Source organism: Polypterus senegalus, chromosome 6 (assembly GCF_016835505.1).
Source record: "Polypterus senegalus isolate Bchr_013 chromosome 6, ASM1683550v1, whole genome shotgun sequence".
Classification (NCBI taxonomy): domain Eukaryota; kingdom Metazoa; phylum Chordata; class Cladistia; order Polypteriformes; family Polypteridae; genus Polypterus; species Polypterus senegalus.
Window position 1 is genome coordinate 13,293,902 of NC_053159.1, and position 22,260 is coordinate 13,316,161.

Genomic DNA, 22,260 nt, shown 5'->3' on the forward strand with positions numbered 1-22,260 from the left:
CACACACACACACAGTATATATATTTCCTTGCTGACATTCACCCCTGTTAGTGTTTTCTGTACTTGTTTTGTATGGCTAGTGAGAAAGTAGTGTTGGTCACTCGCACTCTGGTTCATTTATTATTTTCTTTTTCAGCTGCCGCTTTAGGAAATGGCAGTGCCTATGTTAAACGTGCCATCTCGGGTGGTAAAAGGGTCTCGAGGTGTGGTACACATGTATACATTATAAATTATTTGTGCATGCACAAAGCAGATTGGACAGAGAGGTGCAGATCAGGTAGTGACCTCCTCATCCAGCATTCTCTGCTGTAGCACAGGGAGGTCATGCTGACCTTGCAAAACCTTGCACCGAGGAACAAAACAAAAAAATATATAAAATAATAATAAGGGGGTTAGGTTTACCAAGACCTCTTCTGCAACAAATCAGGTGCACAGACGGGTGGTACAGTGATACCCCTAAAAATTATATTGTGCCACCTCCTCTTCATCAGACAGAAATCCTATACCCAAGTATGACTTATTTTGCCGATAACACAAATGTTAGAACATCAAACAATTAAACAAGGTGAGGAACAGATGGTTACAATTCCATAAATGTCACTTTTGTTAATTAGGGAAAAATGACTAAGCAATTCTTATCCAGCTCTTACAAAGAGTTCCAAACCCTGGGATGAATGGCCAGAGTCGCAAACAGGATGTAAGCTAACCTGTCTCTTACATAATGGGCATTGTCTTCAAATGCAGATGGTAGGGAAGCACATTTATTAAAATGTTAACATTTCCTATAGAAAAGAAAGTCAGCACATTCTGGGCTGGAAACAAATCCACGCAGAATAAAATATGCTGAATTCAGGCATTGAGTGCTCTGACAAGTTTTTCGGCAGAAAGCAAAATAAAAACATTACACTCTGGCTGTGCTGCCCGTCTAAGAAATAAACTCAGACCTCAGCATTAATGTTTGCATTGAATTGTGCTTTTTTTAATGCATGTAGTGTGTGACAGACGGCTAGGGCGCCTGTGCAGCCGGGATGCCTGGAAGGTGGAAAGACCGGGAGAGGACGAATACCTCCCCCGAGGCACAAGAGGGCAACCGCCCAGGGTTATATGTGGGCCACACGTTCGGAGCTGTGAAGCTCCATCCGGTTGTGGCACGTGGCCACCACCAGGGTCTGCCCAGACGTTCCAGGAGACAGGGTCTGCAGCACTTCCGCCACAACAGGGAGTGCTGCTAGGCCAGGAGGTTAATACACCGGGTGTGCTTCCGGGTGCTCAGCCACACCCGGAAGTGCTGCAGGAAGATCGTCAAGAAGCACCTGGGGCACATCTGGGTACTGCATAAAAGGGGCTGCATCACTCCAGTCGAGGAGCCGGAGTTGGGTGGGAGCATGACGAAGCTTACGAGAGAGGAGTGGAGGCAGCAAGCAAAGAATAGAGAGAAGGAAGGACTGTGAGTGACTAGTGCACTGTACTTGTTAAAGATAATAAAAACGTGTACGTTTTGGATAAAGCTGTCGTAGTGTCTGTCCGTGTCGATGCTGGTTACCACAAGTGATAAAATGCATAACTACAAATTTTTGGGATGTACTTCCTGTACTGTATGTATTGCATTTGTCATTCCCTTTTATATGCCATTGGTAAAAGCAGTGTTAGGTTGTGATGCGCCATCTGTTGGAATGACAAATGCAATGCATTGTCTCTTTTGGTGTGGGATTTTGTTTGTGATGTGCCATCTGTTGGAATGACAGAGATATAGGAACCGTACATACACACAGACACTTCTCCTTTTATTAAGGTGGATTACTAATCAAGGAATGATTACATTTAAATACATGATTTATTTAAAATAGACAGGAAAAGAAAGATTGAAAGAAATTATGACTAATTATTATACTATAAAAATTGTATGTCATTCAGTCAGTCATTTTCCAACCTGCTTAATCCTGAATAGGGTCACGGGGGGTGCTGGAACCTACCCTGTCTGCGGAGGGTGCAAGTTTGGAATAGATCCTGGACAGGGAGCCAGTCCATTGCAGGGAGTACACACACAGACACACAGACACACAGACACACACACACACACACATTAGGGCTAGGGGGAGGAAACCCACGCAGACACGGGGAGAGCCCTGGTCTCCTTACTATGAGGCAGCAGCGCTAACACTGCGCCAGCATGCCACCCACAATTTCATGTCCATTGATTAATTGTTAAACTATGGTCAAATGGCAACACATTTCATTTTGACAGAGGCAGCATTTAAAACTGACTGTGAAAAATAGTCAATGAAGACATAATGTATTTTCACACACACATACGTGCAAATTTTTCCACAGTTATTAAATGAAGTGGTGGCAATCGCATGCGCATTTGGAAACACTTTAAAGGCTTCATAATAGTAATTTGCCACTGGAACACAGGATGGCACTGTTGACTAACTCCTTCACTCTTCCTCTCGATGCAGACTGGATGATTGATGGCGTTACCACCACCCTTGATGTCGATTCCAGTATCCACCTACCTGGACTCACCCTCTTCTTGCCCAAAGTCCATATCAGCAGAAGCGCCACCATCTTGAAACAGTCTACTTGGGGACTCATGTTATCAAAGTCGTTTTTCCTTATATAATAGTATAACCCACATTTTGTTTGAATTATACGGGGTTTGCCTATGGGTGCCCCAACACTTCACCGTGGTCTGTATTTTTTCTTACAGTGGTTACACCCTCCTATATGTATATTAAAATTCCTTTGGCCACGCCTCTGAGCCAATCATGTCTTCTGCTTTTGGTTGCTTAGCAGCTATAGATGTACAGCACACACTTTGTCATCTGCTTGATTAACAGAAGGGTAAGGTGGTCAGTTTAACTTCCTCACTGATTAACAACAATATTTATTTCTATAGAACTTTTTCATAAAAATGATGTAGCTTAAAGTTCTTTACAGGATGAAGAAAGAGAAAAAAGACAAAATTTAAAAATAAAATTAGGCAATACTAATTAACATAGGATTAAAGTAATGTCTGATGGCCAGGGAGGATAGAAAAAAAAAAACTCCAGACGGCTGGAGAGTAAAACAAAATCTGCAGGGGGTCCAGGCCACAAGACCACTCAGCCCCCTCTAGGCATTCTACCTAACATAAAATCCCAAAGTCCCAAACTTGGTTAATGGTCCGATTGGAATTTGCACATTCTCTCCATGTCTATCCAACATTCTAAAGAATTACTTGTACCTCATGCACATGTCTGTGAGTGGGCTCTTTGGTGGTCTAGATCTGTCCCCTTCTATATTATCCTTGAGTCTGAGGCCAACAGAATAGCTTCTGGCTCCCAATAACCCTGAACTGGATTAAGCAGGTTTGAAAATATTATATTGTGTTTCACAATGTTCCTGCCTTGCGCCCTGTGCTGGCTGGGATTGGCTCCAGAAGACCCCTCGTGACCCTGTTTTAGGATATAGCGGGTTAGACAATGACCGACTGACTGACTGATTTTAGCATACATCTCACCATCTGGCAGTATTCATTTCTCGAATATCTCAAAGAGCATATGACTGTTAAGTAATTGCATTAAAGGGCAAACATAAATTGTACAAATGCTAGGAAAGACCTTGTTGGTTTAAACAGACGCAAGTTCTTAGCCAGGTAATCCTCACCAAATCAGCAGCCGAGACAAAAAAACTGAAAAATTAATTTGTTGCTTTGAGTATTTGTCTTGCTAAACTGCAAAGAAATGTATTTTTCTCTTTGCAACAAAAAACAAAGTTTACATAGGTGAGCCTCAAGGCAGGAGGACTTTACACTGGATATCCAAAGTCTACACAGGCTTATTGAAAGTTCAGCTCTTGTTGAATTAAAGGCTGAAATCAATACAAACCTGGGCTGGAATTTTTTACACCTTTAATAGGATCTTAAACCGTAGATTTTTAAGTAAAACAATGAATTACTTACAAAATTAAAAATAAACTTTACAGAAAGGGTGAGCAGACTCTTATAAACTGTATAAAATGGTAACTGTGAGGTCACCCTTGCCTTGATTTGTGCATCACCACAATTTGATTGTGGAGATCCACAGAGAGATCCTTGGACTTCACGGCTTGGTGTTTGTCTGACGTGCAGTGTGAATTGTGGGGACTTTTACACCCAGGTACATGTGTGCCATTTTAAACGACGCCCAATCAAATCAATGTGCCACAGGTGGACTCCAATCAAGTTCTAGAAACATCTCAAAGGGGAATTAAAGCAAACAGGATGGGCCTGAGCACAATCTGGAGGGCCACAGCAAAGGGTCTGAATACCTATGGGAATGAGGGATTTCAGTTTGTGGTTTTTAATAAATTTGAAAACCTTTCTGATAACACGTTTTCACTTGGTTATGATGGGTTGTAAAATGTTTAAAATGAAATCTACACCATGATAAAGTGTGTAGAGGGTGAAGGAGTCTGAAGACTTTCTGAATCCACTCGATCTATACAGTATTTACATATATATGGTCATAATGGAGTCCTACAGGTTTCTAGGAATGACACCGCAGGTAAGGTGGAAGACATGGGAGAGCTGTTTCCACCATGGTGTGCGAAGGATGTTTCATCTACTCTTGCCGACACATATATATATATATATGTACATACACACACACACATATATATATATTGTCACAGACGGCTGGGGTTGTGACCCGGCCAGGACGCTTAAAAAGACCGTAAGGTGGCATGAATAGCTTCCGGGCCATGAGGGGGCAATGCCCTGTAGCAGGAGAGGACCATAGGAAAAGAGAGAGAAGATTATAACTCGTTGGGACCCATGGCCACCGCCAGAGGGCACCTTAAACCTCGTGGGACCCGGAATTAGTTACTTCTGCCACACTCGGCAAGATGGCTGGAACCTGCCAGGGATGCCTGGAGTGCTTCCGGTGCAAAGGGCAGCATTTCCGCCACACCAGGAAGTGCTGCCAGAAGTTTGTCATCAGCCACCTGGAGCACATCCGGGCGGGAAATAAAAGGTGCCGCCTCCTAACAATCGGAGAGCTAGAGTTGGGAGCGGGAGCAGGACGAAGCTCCCAGGATAAGATTGGCAGCTACAGACTGACAAAGAGAAGGTTTATTCGTGAGATTATTTGCTGAATGCATTGTATGGTGTTCAGGACTTTATTCTTGTGATTAATAAATGTGTGACTTTTGCTAAAGATGTGGTTTCCGACTGGTGGTGTCCGGGCACGTCTCACAAAACACATACATATTGCCCCACTGGGACGCCTGGATCAGGGAAGGACTGGGAGAGGGGCAATATCTCCCCTGGGTGCAAGAATGCATCCTCCCTGATTTCCATCAAGGACTATGGATTCAGAGCAGGGAAGCTCAACCCTGTGGGGGTCTGGACCTCCCCCAGGGGGTGCCTGGATGGTTCCCGAGCCCTGGAGGACAGCACTTCCACCACACCAGGAAGTGCTGCCGGAAGACCATCTCAGAGCACCTGGAAAACATCTGGGGCGTTATAAAAAAGGGCCGCCTTACTCCATTCGAGGAGCTGGAGTCGGGAGGAGGAAGACGGAGCTTGCAAGAGAGAAGTGGAGGCAGCCAAAGAGAGGAAAAGGGACTGAATAGTCATGTGTGAGTTGGTGGAACCAGTAGTATATATTGTAAATAAACACATGTGTTTTGGACATCGGTGTTGTGTCTATCTTTTAATATATATATATATATTATATATATATATACATATACATATACATATACACATATATATTATATATATATATATATATATATATATATATATATATATAGTGTGCCGGACGGCTGGGGCTCTTGACGAGCTGGGACGCCCAGAGGATGGAAGGACCAGGAGAGAGAGAGAGAGAGACAATATCTCCCTGGGACATGAGGGGCCCCCTCCCCCAGTGCCCCCCTGGTTTGCCCCCTTGGAAGCTCAACCCTGCTGAGGCCCAGGGCCACCGCCAGGAGGCACCTGGACAATTGGGAAGTCCTGGACAGCAGCAGTTTCGCCACACTCAGAAGTCCTGCCAGAAGATGATCTGGGGTCACTGGGAGTGCTTCTGGGTGTCCATGCAGCACTTCCGAAGTGATCATCAGGGAATACCTGGAGCGGTTTTTAGGTGTGATATAAAAGGGGCCGTCTCACTCCATTCGAGGAGCTGGAGTCAGGAGGTGGAGGACAGAGCTTGCAAGTGGAGGAGTGAAGGTGGCAGAGAAGGGAGAAGAAGAGAAAAAAAGAAAGACGGGATTGAATTTATTGCTGTAGAGTATTGTGTGCTTGGTAAAAGGTGACAAAAGAAAATAAAATAAAAGTGTGTGCTTTGGGACTTGTCAGTCTGCATGTTTGTCTGTGTCAGGGCTGAACTACCACTATACACTATTAAATTAGGCACTCACACTCCATTTCATCATTTTGGTAAATGGTAAATGGCCTGTATTTGATATAGCGCCTAACTAGAGTTCAAGAACCCCCCTAGGCGCTTTACAACACAACAGTCATTCACCCATTCACACACACATTCATACGCTGGTGATGATAAGCTACTATGTAGCCACAGCTGCCCTGGGGCACACTGACAGAAGTGAGGCTGCCGAACACTGGTGCCACCAATCCTTCCGACCACCACCAGCAGGCAAGGTAGGTTAAGTGTCTTGCCCAAGGACACAACAGCTGCATTCTCATGCCGGGAGCCAGGATCGAACCTGCGACCCTCCGATTGCTGGACAACCCGCTCTACCGACTGAGCTACTGCTCAATTTTTGTGTATTGCTGTTCCTCACAGGATAGTGGTGCACATTTTTTTTGTTTATCTTGTAATTTCACACACCCTGTATCATTATGGATTTCATTTATGGTTTTAAAAAAAAGAAAACAGAGCAAATGTTTCTCGGGTGGCAGAGGTTGAAAAAGCTAAACAGAAAGCGCAGTCTGGGTTAAGCGAGGGTCAAACAATTGAGCGCATATTCATTTAAATGGATGGACCAGAGCACACAGTCTTGAGTGCGGAATTGGAAACATGAATTTCCACAGAGAAAGCTTTCTTCTTGAAATTATTCTTTCCTTTTTTTTTTAAAAGTATGAGTGTTTTGTTTCCCCCAACCTTTGACAGGTCATCATACAGTAATAAAACACTAAGGTCTGTGTGTCCAGTCCCTCTGAGCAATCCGATTGGTCCATTTGGCTTTGGTGACGTGACGAATGAGGAAGTGCAAGTGAGAGACGCTCAAGGAGGAGTAAAGGTGTATGAGGCACACCGAGAGAGTCGCCTTCAAAGATGGAAAGTATAAAACTGGACAGTAGGTGAGAAAGGTAACTCAAAAGGTAATGGCAGAGTCTATAAAGCAGGATTTACATGAATGAGTTTGAGGGAGGGAGTGCCGATGAGGAGACATTCACACGCACACGATTACAGAGGAAAGGTGCAGAGGGTAAACATAGTGCAAGAGATTACAAATATTTAGCTATTATATTAATAATTTTTTTATCATTATATTAATAATACCATACCAGTACCTTATCTATCATCTGATAATTCATCAATTATCTCCTGGAGTCAGCCTGGTCGCTCTTCTCTGGACTTTCTCTTGCTCTCTTATGTCCTTTTAGTGGCCTGGAGACCAAAACTGCACCCAGTACTCCAGATAAGGCCTCACCAGTGTGTTATGAAGCTTCAGCAGAACCTCCTGGTTCTATGTGCGTCTTGGGAACTGCAGGTCTGACATTGTGTGCAGCAATACAGGGGCACCGCAGGGGACTGTACTTTCTCCGGACCTGTTCAATCTATATACATCAGACTTCCAATATGACTCGGAGTCCTGCCACGTGCAAAAGTTCGCTGATGACATTGCTATTGTGGGCTGCATCAGGAGTGGGCAGGAGGAGGAGTATAGGAACCTAATCAAGGACTTTGTTAAATGGTGCGACTCAAACCACCTACAACTGAACACCAGCAAGACCAAGGAGCTGGTGGTGGATTTTAGGAGGCCCAGGCCCCTCATGGACCCTGTGATCATCAGAGGTGACTGTGTGCAGAGGGTGCAGACCTATAAATATCTGGGAGTGAAGCTGGATGATAAATTCTACTGGACTGCCAATACTGATGCTCTATGTAAGAAAGCTCAGAGCAGACTATACTTTCTGAGAAGGTTGGCATCCTTCAACATCTGCAGTAAGATGCTGCAGATGTTCTACCAGACAGTTGTGGCGAGTGCCCTCTTCTACGCGGTGGTGTGCTGGGGTGGCAGCATAAAGATGAAAGACGCCTCACACCTGGACAAACTTGTTAAGAAGGCAGGCTCCATTGCAGGATTAAAGTTGGACAGTTTAACATCTGTGGCAGAGCGACGGGCACTAAGCAAACTCCTGTCAATCATGAAGAATCCACTGCATCCACTTAACAGGATCATCTCCAGGCAGAGGAGTAGCTTCAGTGACAGACTTTTGTCACCGTCCTGCTCCACTGACAGACTGAGGAGATCGTTCCTCCCCCACACTATGCGACTCTTCAATTCCACCCGGGGGAGCAAATGCGAACATTAATTTTATTTTAATTCTTTTCATTTTTATTACTATTTAATTTAATATTGTTTCTTTGTATCAGTATACTGCTGCTGGATTATGTGAATTTCCCCTTGGGATTAATAAAGTATCTATCTATCTATCTAGTAGTCCACACATCAAGGCACTATATAACCTGACATTCTGTTAGCCTTCTTTATGGCTTCTGAACACTGTCTGGCAGTTGTTAGTGTCAAATCCATTGTGACTCCAAACTCCTTCTCATAAGGGGTACTTTCGATTTTCAGACCTACCATTTTGTATTCAAACCTTACATTTTTACTTCCAACATCTATATACAGTATATATAACAGTTAATATGTGTGTGTGTGTGTATGTATGTTCCTGTATCACTTCTGAACGACTGGAGCGATTTTCATGAAACTTGGCACACATGTTTCTCTTTGAACAACTAAAAATAATGTAGGGTGAAATCAACCCAAGTCTTCTGGCTAGGTTGGTGGGTGATCTTGCGGTCTTGTATGCATGTTATCGTTAATTTGACACTGGGAACGACCACCAGATGGCAAACTGGACGTGACTGCCAGCATTCTTTATATCTGAGCTCCACCACCGCACCCCTGTTGCTTTTGAAATTAAATAGCGTTGGCCGGTTCCAAACGTCAATTGGATAATTAATAACAATAATTCTTTGCATTTATATAGCGCTTTTCTCACTACAGCAATTGCAGGTCAAGGGCCCAACAGAGCAGTGTCCCTATTGGCATTTATGGGATTCGAACTGGCAACCTTCCGATTGCCAGTGCAGATCCCTAGCCTCATTGCCATCACTCCATATGGATGATACCATGCATATAAGACCACAAGACAAGCACATTAATGAGTCTTCATTATTTGTTAATTTATTTTTTTTATTTTAAAGCTGTGTTTTTTTAATTATATTTTTCTCAAACAAATAAAAACAACATGTCGGGTATTTCAGCTGGTACTTTACATTATCTTATACTAAATTTCTCATACCACAAATCTGCCCAAGCATGTATACTATCCAAGTCCCTCTGTAAATCTCCATTATCTGCTCTTCCACCTGGCTTGGTATCATCTGTAAACTTAACCAGCCATTTGATTAAATTCTTTTCCAGTTCATTTATTTATACTAAAAAGAACAGCAGCCCCAGCACTAATCCCTAAGGGACATTCACTTTTAACATTACCAAACTCTTAAAAAGTTACCCACAACATAACCCTTTAGTTTCTGTTCTTTGGGGGAAAAATCAAGGACACTAGCCATTGATCTTCCCTGCAGACCACAGGGCCAGTAGACAGGAGTTCACACCATGATGCTCACCGCATAATGAAGTGAAGCAGAAATGGATACCATAATCTCAAAGACTCTGTCAGGGTATGCACTGAAATGTATTTTGACTAAATAAGCAGGACGTGTTTAAATAAAGAAAGAGCATAACCATCTAATAACAGAGAGGAGTTTACCTTTTGACAGCAGAAGAATTGAAAGTGCAATGAGGGAACATATTACAGCAATAACGAGAAGTGAAATGCAGATTCCCTTCCAGTTTCTTTCTGGAACAATGATCTCTCCCAAATCCTATGAGAAAGAAGAAGAAAAGAAAATGGTAATACTATATATTCTTTATCTCATCTCATGTCCATGACTGCCCTTTGTAGGTCTACTGTTAAAACACAGCAGGTTTCACAGAGGATACATCAATAACATTTTAGTTCTCACCATGACCAGCCTATATCAATATATCCATCCATATATAAACTGCTCAAAAAAAACTAAAGGCTAACATAGAAAACACATCAGATCCTGTGGATATCTCTACTGATATGGACTGGTAATGTGTTAGGAACGAAAGGATGCCACATCGTTTGATGGAAATGAAAATGATCAACCTACAGAGCCTTGAATTTAAAGACACCCTGAAAATCAAAGTGGAAAAATGATGAGTCAGGCAGGCAAGTCCATTTGGCCAAAATGTCATTGCAGCAACTCCAAATCGTACTCAGTAGTTTCTATGGCCCCCACGTGCTTGTATGCATGCCTGACAACGTCCTAATGAGATGACGGATGGTGTCTTGGGGGATCTCCTCCCAGATCTGGACCAGGGCATCACTGGCGTCAGATGGACCTAAACATAATGTCTCACCCAGAGGTGTTCTGTTGAATTGAGGTCAGGTGAGCGAGCATGGGGGCCAGTCAATGGTATCAATTCCTTCATCCTCCAGAAACTGCCTGCGTACTTGTGCCACAGGAGACCGGGCATTGTCGTGCACCAGGAGAAACCCAGGACCCACTGCACCAGCTAAAGGACTGACAATGGGTCCAAGGATTTCATCCCAATACCTAATGGCAGTCCAAGTGCCGTTGTCTAACCTGTAGAGGTCTGTGCATCCCTCCATGGATATGCCTCCCCAGACTGACCATCATTGACCAAACCGGCCATGCTGAACGATGTTACAGGCAGCATAACATTCTCCACGGCTTCTCCAGACCCTTTCATGTCTGTCACATGTGCTCAGGGTGAACCTGCTCTGATCTGTGAAAAGCACAGGGCACCAGTGGTGGACCTGCCAATTCTGGTATTCTATGGCAAATGCCAATCGAACTCCACTGTGCTGGGCAGGCAGTGAGCACAAGGCCCACTAGTCTCATGAAGTCTGTGTCTGATTGTTTGGTCAGAGACATTCACACCAGTGGTCTGCCTGCTGGAGGTCATTTTGTAGGCATCTGGCAGTGCTCATCCTGTGTTCCTTGGCCAAAGGAGCAGATACCTGTGGGTCCTCCTGATGGGTTAAGGACCTTCTATGAGAGGCCCTATCCAGCTCTCCTAGAGGAACTGTATGTCAGTCTCCTGGAATCTCCTCCATGCCCTTGAGACTGTGCTGGGAGACACAGCAAACCTTCTGGCAATGGCATGAATTGATGAGCCTGCCATGCTGGAGAAGTTGGACTACCTGTGCCACATCTGTAGAGTCCAAGTATCGCCTCATGCTACCAGTAGTGACACTGACCATAGCCAAATGCTAAATGAGTGAAAAAAACAGATGAGAAGGTAAAAATGTCAGTGGCCTCCCTCCACCTGTTAACCCATGCATTCCTGTTTTGGGGGTCGTCTCATTGTTGCCCCCCTAGTGCACCAAAGCTGCTGAAACTGATCAACAAGCCCCTCTGCTACTTAACTGACCAGATCAATAGCCCACAAGTTTCATTGACTTGATGCTAAACTCTCATTAGAAAGTGTGTCTTTAATTTTTTTGAGCAGTATCTACATATATAAAATTCTTTTTGCGTTTGAAATGGAAATTACGTATGACCACAGAACATATTATAATGCACTTGCACACTCGCGTTTGAAACAGAAATTACGTATGATCACAACAGTCAGGTTACACAGAGAAAGCGAGGCAGTAGCAGATCGAGAGAGAAGGCTCGCAGGCTCGCTGATCAGCGTATACGACAATTGAGGGCCTCACAAACACCCGAACAACGTGCTGAACAGAATCGAATCCGACGGATGCAGTATTCACAGGCTACCACGTCACATAGGTGTCAGGGTCTTTATATGGAGGGATTCAGTTATAACATTGAAAAAGATTATTGCCTACATCCAAAAGTTACAATAGGAGAAATGGACAGCATGTGTGAGTACTGCCAAGCACAGAGGTTTAAATTTGAATCACGTGGGGTGTGTTGTTCAGACGGCAATTATCTCTTATTTCTGGTGCAAATCCAAATTCAATTAATTTTTTACAGAACATTAGGAAATACAATTCGTGTTTTCAGATGACATCGTTTGGCACCACGTCTGCTACCGAGGAGTCTGGCTTTATGCCGACATTTAAAATGCGGGGGCAAATCTATCATAGAATTGGGTCATTAATGCCGTTGCTTCATGAGAGCCACAAATTTTTTCCTTCCACTCAGTGAACGAAGCCACTGGGTAATCTGCTAGTATATATATATATAAAATTAGTCACACACGTGCACATGGGAGGCAGTTAAAAGGTGGTGTGTGCTAATCCTTTCTCTTTTTCCACTGGCAGACCAGTTACGTGTAATTCCACCTGGGCATGAAGACATCACTTCCAGTCCCGTCCCCAACAACATCACTTCCACAGCCTTCCTTTAAAACCGCCATATTTGCCACAGTCGAGTCAGTTCTGTTTTGGACTGCAATCTGTACATAATTGTGCAATCAATTTACCATTTTGAAGCCAGGTTCATGTATACAGGATCCTGCCCCAAACCTTTGAGTGTCTCTTTGTCTGTTCTTTTGACAATAATTATATCTCCAGTACATCCAATAAATCCATCCATTTTCTAACCCACTGAATCCAAATACAGGGTCACGGGGGTCTGCTGGAGCCAATCCCAGCCAACACAGGGCACAAGGCAGGAACCAATCCTGGGCAGGGTGCCAACCCACCACAGGACACACAGCACGGCCAATTTAGAATCGCCAATTCACCTAACCTGCATGTCTTTGGATTGCGAGAGGAAACTGGAGTGCCCAGCAGAAACCCACGCAGACAACATGCAAACTCCACACAGGGAGGACCCGGGAAGCGAACCCAGGTCTCCTAACTGCGAGGCAGCAGCGCTACCACTGCGCCACGGTGCCGCCACATCCAATAAATATCCAATATATCCATCCATCCATACATCCTATACCCATCAGTATGCAGAGCAAAGCCCTGCTCTAAAGCTTTAAGTCTTCAGAAACGTGGGTTTGAATCCAGCTCTGAGAGACTTTCAGATTCTCCCCCATGTCATTGTGGGTATTCTCGGGGTCCTGCACATGAATTTGTGATTCTGCTAAGCGGTTGTGTGCTTGAGTCATCCGTTCAAGGATGGAAAATAAACTGATTTAACTCCATTAAGAAGAACAACAAGCCATACTGCTTAAGAACTTTGACGAGGAGTAACGTTATGCAAAATCTGAAGGCATTTTTTTTTTTTTTAAATCTTATAAAAAATTAAAACATTGGTGTAAAGGTTGATTCCCAGGAGTGTGAATGAGCTGTTCAATCCAGCGCTTGATTTTGTTCTTAATATGCAAACCTTAAAAGGTTGATCTGATGCCTTAGCACAGGGGTCCTCAATCACGGTCCTGGAGAGCCACAGTGGCTGCAGGTTTTTGCTCCAACCCAGTTGCTTAATAAAAAGCACTTATTGCTAAAGTAACACTTCTGCTTCACTTTAGTGATTTTGAGCCCTTATTGCTTAATTTTGTCTTAAACAGCTATTTTAATTGCTCCTTATTATCAATAACATGCAAATGACAAGAGAGAGCAGCATTTCTCCATTTAGCTTATTTACATTTACACCTCTGTGTGTATTTATCTACACTATTGGGTTTAATGAAATACTTGGAAGAAAAATGAAGAGAAAAAAGTGAAGGACTGAGAATTACTCGTCCAGTTTAGCCTTCAAATCATTTGCATGATAGAAAGGGAAAGAAAATCTATGATATGAGAATGACCTGACATAGCAGAGTTCATTCAATTTCATAGCTTGTTAGTGCTTTATTGGCAAAAATTGCTCTCTAATTAAGCAACCAGGTCAGAACAAAAACCTGCAGCCACTGCGGCTCTCCAGGACTGGGATTGAGGACCCCTGCGCTTAGCACGTTAACAGTTTTTCGAAGTTTAGGTGTTTTTGGAGTGAACAATATAGAAAAAGTTAGTAATAATATTTAATACAGGTAAAGCAGGAAGACAAGGCCACATTAATGCATACATATAGGGGTGAGCAAAAGTAGGTTTACAGTTGTTTGTATGGGAAAAAGACATGCAGGTTAGGATTAGTATTACAATACTTCATAACAAAAAGAGAAGTACAATAATCAATAAATAACACCAGAATACATGGCTTTGCATACTCTCATCTGTTAACCTACTTTATTAAATATGTGTATATTTTCAAAACTGTTAAAAATCCTTAACATCCTTCGCATCCTTCAGCTCTGTGATGTACGATTTTCTACACTGTGGTGTGCTCGGCTGGTAACATCACTTCAAGAGAGGCCCACTGAATCAACAAGGTCAGGATCAGTAATGGGACACACTCTGGACCCCCTGGAGGTCGTAGCAAAGAAAACAAAACCGAGTGCCATTATGAACAACATTGCACATCCTCTACATGATACACCAACACTGAGGGTTTTCAGTCAAAGAATCACTCAGCAGAAGTGTGTCAAGAAACACCAGTGGGCTCCTTTATACCAACAGCAATACACCTGTATAGTGCCTCAATGGGACTGCCAGGTCAGTTTTCTTATTTGCTTTGTGCCCTCCTCGACCATAACCTATTGTCTATTGAGGAAAAGAGAAAGTTTTAGATTTGTCAAATATTTTGATCTCCAGTTTGACAAATCTTGATGTTTTAGGGTCCCAGATATCAAAAACATCGATATCTCGATGATGGGTGTGTGTCTGTCTGTCTGTGTGTCACAGTGTCTTGTGGACAGTCTTGAGCTAAAATGACTAGACAGAAAAATACCAAACTCAAAACTTCAGCCTGTTATAACGATGTGCTGATTAGTTTTTGATCCAAATCTTTCAATAGAAGGAAGCACTCAAGAGGAACCTTCAAATACAGTAATTCTATGATTAATTATGAATTCTTCTCATCAATTGCTTTCGTAATGACCTAGAGTCATATGAAAAAGTTTGTGAATCAAAGCCTGCATAATAATTGACTCTCCTTTCAACAAAAAAGATGAAAGAAATGTCTTTCATTTCCTAGGAACATCTGAGTACTGCAGTGTTTTCCGAACATAGATTTTTAGTGAAGCCGTATTTACTTGTACGAAATTAAATCAAATGTGAAAAACTGGCTGTGCAAAAATCTGGGTTCCCTAGTAATTTTACTGATTTGAATGCATGGAACTGCTCAATACTGATTACTTGCAACACCAAATTGGTTGGATTAGCTTGTAAAGCCTTGAACTTCATAGACAATCATGAGAAAAGGTATTTAAGGTGGTCAATTGCAAGTTGTGCTTCCCTTTGACTCTCCTCTGAAGAGTGACAGACAGCATGGGATCCTCAAAGCAACTCTCAGAAGATCCGAAAACAAAAGATTGTTCAGTCTCATGGTTTAGGGGAAGGCTACAAAAAGCCATCTCAGAGGTTTAAACTGTCAGTTTCAACTCTAAGGAATGGAATCAGGAAATGGAAGGCCACAGGCACAGTTGCTGTTAAACCCAGCAGGTCTGGCAGGACAAGAAAAATACAGAAGCGGCATATGAGCAGGATTGTGAGAATGGTTACAGACAACCCACAGATCACCTCCAAAGACCTGCAAGAACATCTCGCTGCAGATGGTGTATCTGTACATCGTTCTACAATTCAGCGCAATTTGCACAAAGAACATCTGTATGGCAGGGTGATGAGAAAGAAGCCCTTTCTGCACTCATGACACAAACAGAGTCGCATGTTGTATGCCAATGCTCATTTAGACAAGCCAGATTCATTTTGGAACAAAGTGCTTTGCACTGATGAGACAAAAATGGAGTTATTTCATCGTAACAAAAAGAGCTTTTTCCAAGAAAAACACCTGCTACCTAATGTCAAATTTGGTGGAGGTTCCATCATGCTGTGGGACTGTGTGGCCAGTTCAGGGACTGGGGCCCTTGTTAAAGTTGAGGGTCTGATGAATTCAACCCAACATCAACAAATTCTTCAGGATAATGTTCAAGCATCAGTCACAAAGTTGAAGTTACGCAGGGGTTGGATATTCCAACAAGACGATGACCCAAAACACAGTTCGAAATCTACAAAGGCATTCATGCAGAGGGAGAAGTACAATGTTCTAGAATGGCCGTCACAGTCAACTGACTTGAATATCATTGAAAATCTATGGGATGATTTGAAGCAGGCTGTTAATGCTCGGCAGCCATCAAATTGAACAGAACTGGAGAGATTTTGTATGGAGGAATGGGGTCAGAAATACGTCCATCCAGAATCCAGACACTCATCAAAGGCTATAGGACAGCGTCTAGAGGCTGTTATATTTAAAAAGGAGGCTCAACTAAATATTGATGTCATATCTCTGTTGGGGTGCCCACATTTATGCACCGGTCTAATTTTGTTATTGCATATTTTCTGTTAATCCAATAAACTTAATGCCACTGCTGAAATCCTACTGTTTCCATAAGGCATGTCAGATATTAAAAGGAAGTTGCTACTTTGAAAGCTCAGCTATTGAGAAATAAAAATCCAAAGAATTAAGAGGGCTTCCCAAACTTTTTCATAGGACTGTATTTTATGATCAGAAAGATCAGCATCAGAGCAGTAAATAATTACAGAAATGTTAGAGAATAGTTTGGGTAACTTGGTTCCTAGGGCGCAAAGCCTACTGATGCTCGTGTCTGAATTTTTAGTCATTCTTGTGTGTAATCAGACCATAGTGTATGTATACGATATTTATTCATCTGTCTATATTTTAAAGAGCTTCGCTAAAGAACCCAGTTTCCTCCTGAAGAGAAATGAGTTTTGTCTTTCTATTATATAGTGCCCTTCCTATTGATCTACGCAAACGGTTTAGAGAAGAGCGATGAGACTTATGAGGAAAGATTAAAAGAGCTGAGCCTTTACAGTTTAAGCAAAAGAAGATTAAGAGGAGACCTGACTGAAGTGTTTAAAATAATGAAGGGAATTAGTACAGTGGATCGAGACTGTTATTTTAAAATGAGTTCATCAAGAACACGGGGACATAGTTGGAAACTTGTTAAGGGTAAATTTCACACAAACATTAGGAAGTTTTTCTTTACACAGAGAACGGTAGACACTTGGAATAAGCAACCAAGTCGCGTGGTAGACAGTAAGACGTTAGGGACTTTAAAAACTCGACTTGATGCTTTTTTGGAAGAAATAAGTAGATAGGACTGGCAAGCTTTGTTGGGCTGAATGGCCTGTTGTCATCTAGAGTGTCCTAATGTATCTGTCTAAGCAGGCATCATGGAGGGCTGCACAGAGCATAAGACAGGAATCAACCTTGGGTAAGATACCAGGCATTTGCAGGGTACACAGACACCCCACAATGGGCTAAAATGTGAAGTTGCCAATCCACACTTGGAAAAATGGCCTGCAATCCCAACAGGCACTGGTGACTAATCTTCACAACAATCTGGAGTAAATCTATTCCTTAATGGAAGACCACTTTCCCTGGATTGATTTCTCAATCGAAGTTTAACACCAGAAACAACATCAAAACCACTGGTTTATACAGTGAATTCAGAAAGTGATGGGCAAACATTACAAATTTGTCCGTTCAAAATTAAATCTACAATATGGAAAATTGCTCATAAAGTGAAGTGGTCTGAATCCACTGTATATTCTCTGTTGAACTGTGGAAACCACTTCAGAATGATGATGGGGGTGCAGAACAGGACCCAAGGCAGAGATCAGGACTGGGAAGGGTACCTGTTCGTTGCAGGGCACACACCAAGCCATCTACCACACTTTGGGGGATATGGCCAGGCACTGGTGACTACCCTTCTCTGGTGTGAGATGCAGCAATCTGGAGTGGTGTTACTCTTTAGCTAATGTGAAGGCTAGTGGGCACCAGTGAGCCCCAAACACACAATACAGTCCCAGGTTCAAATAATGGATTGTTTATTACAAGAAAACCTTGCACACAATAGAGAGATTGTTTCCTTCTCTTTCTCTAGCACTCTCACACTCTCTCATTTCCCTGCTGCACTACGCTCCTCCAGTCAAGTGTTGTCTTCCTTCCTCCAAGCTCAGACTCAACTGGACAAGGCAGAGTGGTCTCTTTAATTGCAGTCCCGAGAGTACTCTGGTGGCATGACATGGCCCCCTGGAAGCACTTCTGGGTCATAAAACCAGGGAGGCCCTCATACGGCAGAGCCCTCTGTCATCCTCCAGGGACCCCTACAGGGCTGCTCCTCTGGACTCCAACTCCCATGCAGCCCTGTGGGTGTCCAAACTGGGACTCTATATGAAGGACACTTCCATCTTTCGAAAAATGGTATACTGGCCAGGAAAGGATTTCACCTCCATCCTGGGGCATCTACACTAATTAAAACTATTAACTGGGGACCATTATCCCTGGACTGATCTCTCACTCCATGTTTTATACCAAAAAACATGAAACCACCTTAGTATATTTCTATATAACATTTTGGGAAATCAAGTGGAAGAGAAAAGCTACAGAACTCTAGAAGCCTTGATTGGAAAAGTGCTGATGGTGTCACCTGCCAGAAGATCAATGAAATATTCCAGGGTGGCTGAACGGCCCTGCAAGGTCGAGAGTAAAAAAAAAGAGAAGATCACGGCCTCCAGTTATTTGGCCCTGGAGGATTCTTAAACAGGATGGAAGAGAGGAAGCACCTGTGGTTAGGACAAGGGTCAGAACTCCCTCCGAGGAACTGCTACAGGCTAAATATTAAAAGCAACCACAGTTGGCTCCTTGGGAATGAACACTGTAAGTAAATACTTTATTGGGTATTAGGTATTCTTGAAGACTGGTACTAATACACTTCTCCACTCTTCAGGCATCTTCTTTCTTTTTGTTAAACACTCTACTAAGAAACTCAGCTGCCACCTTACCAAAACATCTCCAGGTCTCCACTGGCATATCATCCGGGCCAACTGCCTTTCCGCTTTTCATCTTCTTTATAGCTTCCCTAACTAATCCGATCCCCGGGTACTTTGATTTATTATCTCCACTTCATCTAAGCTACACTCATTCTCATCTAATGCTTCTCTGTTGGCCTGTATGTCTGTCTGCTTTTCACGAGAGAACTACTTAAGTGATGTAGATCGGGGTTTTTTCTATAGTTTGGTTAAACATTCTGGTTGATTTTGTAACTTCTCTCATTGCGTTAAGTATCATAGTTTAGTTGCGGTACCGATTTATTTGAACGAATCTGAGAGAGAGGCTGCAGGCCGAGGGGAAGTGGGCGGAACACTCCTCACCCACTCGCCAGCCTGCATTCGACTCGCTCTACCTCTCACTACATGTTGGAGCGCACCTTCCCTCCTCTTAGCTAGCGATACCTCTTTGTTCAGAAGACATTGTCATCTACAGATTGTTAAGGAGTAACAATTGATGTTTTTGAGAGAGAGACCAGTTACGCGTGTCTTAGAGGGTAGCTACAGATTGGCACAGATATCACAGCCCCGTGTTTTTCTCCCCACGAGGAGGCTGCTCTCCCGTCAGAGGTGAACACGATCAGATAAAGTGCCAACGTTTGACATTCAAACGTACCTACCATCTGCTTGGCCAGAATCACATTCTTTTTATTGATTTTTAAAGTTTGTCCTGTTTCACTACTACGTGGTATAATAAGTTTATATGTTTAATATGTCACTGTACAAAAAATATTTTATAACTCTGCTTCTTCTCACATGTACAGCTAATACAAGGCCAGATTTAGCACACAGGGGCTCATCATTTAGAACTGCTAGGCAAGCATTAGAAGACAAGAAAGGGACAACTACGAAAATGGGCATGTGTATTATTTCTGTGTGACAGAGTCAGCATGACATGAATCTTCTTTTCCTTGTTTGGAATGGCATGATTTACCTAAGTGGGGGCCTGCACATGGAGAAAGAGTAGAAAGCCTTGGAACATTGCCTTGCACACCTTTGTACCCGATGGATGGATGGAAGATAATGTCATCCGATCCAGAAAATCCTTCCAACACAGCGACGGAAATGGAAGACTTGAAGGTCTTGTCATGGCTTCCTGTCTGTTATGCCGCGTAAACCGTCATTAAAGAAAGCTAAGTTACTCTTATGTGATTTCTTACCGCCGTATCGCTAAGGGAGGGGTATCGCCTTTTAATATTATATCTATATATACTGCTCTAAAGAATTAAAGGAACACTTTTTAATCAGAGCATAGCATAAAGTCAATGAAACTTATGGGATATTAATCTGGTCAGTTAAGTAGCAGAGGGGGTTGTTAATCAGTTTCAGCTGCTGTGGTGTTAATGAAATTAACAACAGATGCACTAGAGGGGCAACAATGAGATGACCCCAAAACAGGAATGGTTTAACAGGTGGAGGCCACTGACATTTTTCCCTCCTCATCTTTTCTGACTGTTTCTTCACTAGTTTTGCATTTGGCTACAGTCAGTGTCACTACTGGTAGCATGAGGCGATACCTGGACCCTACAGAGGTTGCACAGGTAGTCCAACTTCTCCAGGATGGCACATCAATACGTGTCATTGCCAGAAGGTTTGCTGTGTCTCCCTGCACAGTCTCAAGGGCATGGAGGAGATTCTAGGAGACAAGCAGTTACTCTAGGAGAGCTGGAGAGGGCCATAGAAGGTCCATAACCCATCAGCAGGACCAGTATCTGCTCCTTTGGGCAAGGAGGAACAGGATGAGCACTGCCAGAGCCCTACAAAATGACCTCCAGCAGGCCACTGGTGTGAATGTCTCTGACCAAACAACCAGAAAGACTTCATGAGGGTGACCCAAGGGCCCCATGTCCTCTAATGGGCCATGAGCTCACTGCCCAGCAGCATGCAGCTCGATTGGCATTCGCCATAGAATACCAGAATTGGCAGATGCACCACTGGTGCCCTGTGCTTTTTACAGATGAGAGCAGGTTCACTCTGAGCACGTGACAGAAGTGAAAGGGTCTGGAGAAGCCATGGAGAACATTATGCTGCCTGTAACATCATTCAGCATGAGCAGTTTGGTGGTGGGTTAATGATTGTCTGGGGAGGCATATCCATGGAGGGTCACACAGACCGCTACAGGCTTGACAAAGGCACCTTGGCTGCCATTAGGTATCAGGATGAAATCCTTGGACCCATTGTCAGACCCTATGCTGGTACAGTGGCTCCTGGTGCACGACAGTTCCTGGCCTCATGTGGTGAGAGTATGCAGGCAGTTCCTGGAAGATGAAGGAATTGATACCATTGACTGGCCACCACACTTTCCTGACCTAAATCCAATAGAACACCTCTGGGACATTATGTTTTGGTCCATCCAATGCCACCAGGTTGCACCTCAGACTGTCCAGGAGCTCAGTGATGCCCTGGTCCAGATCTGGGAGGAGATCCCCACAACACCATCTGTCATCTCATTAGAAGCATGCACCGATGTTGTCAGGCATGTATACAAGAACACAGGGGCCATACAAAGTGCTGCGTACAATTTTGAGTTGCTGCAATTAAATTTTGGCAAAATGGACTAGCCTGCCACATTATTTTTTCAATCTGATTTTTGGGGCGTCTTTGAATTCAGGGCTCTGTAGGTTGATCATTTTCATTTCCATCAAACGATGTGGCATCCTTTCGTTCCTAACACATTACCCAGTCTATATCAGTATAGATATCCAGGAGGATTTCTTTTTCCCATTGAGATCTGATGTGTTTTCAAAGTGTTCCGTTAATTTTTTTGAGCAGTTTAGTTTTGTGTTATGTAACATGCCGCAATTAAAAAAAGAACTTATTCCAACTAGGGAGCTATCGCCCCCTGCTGGATAGACGTGGGTAGAGCCGTATTGGAGAGCTAGTTTTCTATTTTCATAATCTCTTCAAAGTACTCCTTCCATCTTTTCAACACCCTCTGCATCCTTTATCGCCCTGACCTGCAGCACGTCCTTCCCTGCTTGGTCCCTCTGTCTGGACAATCACTACAAGTGCTCTTTTCTGCATTGTTTTTCCACAGTTTATTGTGAACTCGTTTATACATTTTGCAGGATTTTTGCAAGCAATTATTTACATTGTCGCACACATGT

At 43.2% G+C, this 22,260-nt stretch overlaps 1 protein-coding gene across 1 annotated transcript in view; it reads right to left on the reverse strand.

The window, feature by feature from the left end:
• LOC120530489 (inactive dipeptidyl peptidase 10-like) overlaps positions 1-10,922 on the reverse strand; it is a 357,045-nt gene extending 346,123 nt beyond the window's left edge. Inside the window, exons 1-2 of the mRNA XM_039754919.1 lie at positions 10,905-10,922; positions 9,998-10,112 (exon numbers count right to left, since the gene is read on the reverse strand). Of these exons, the coding sequence (XP_039610853.1) occupies positions 9,998-10,112; positions 10,905-10,922 (133 nt within the window). The remainder of the gene's footprint in view (positions 1-9,997; positions 10,113-10,904) is intronic.
• Positions 10,923-22,260: the final 11,338 nt, after the last annotated feature.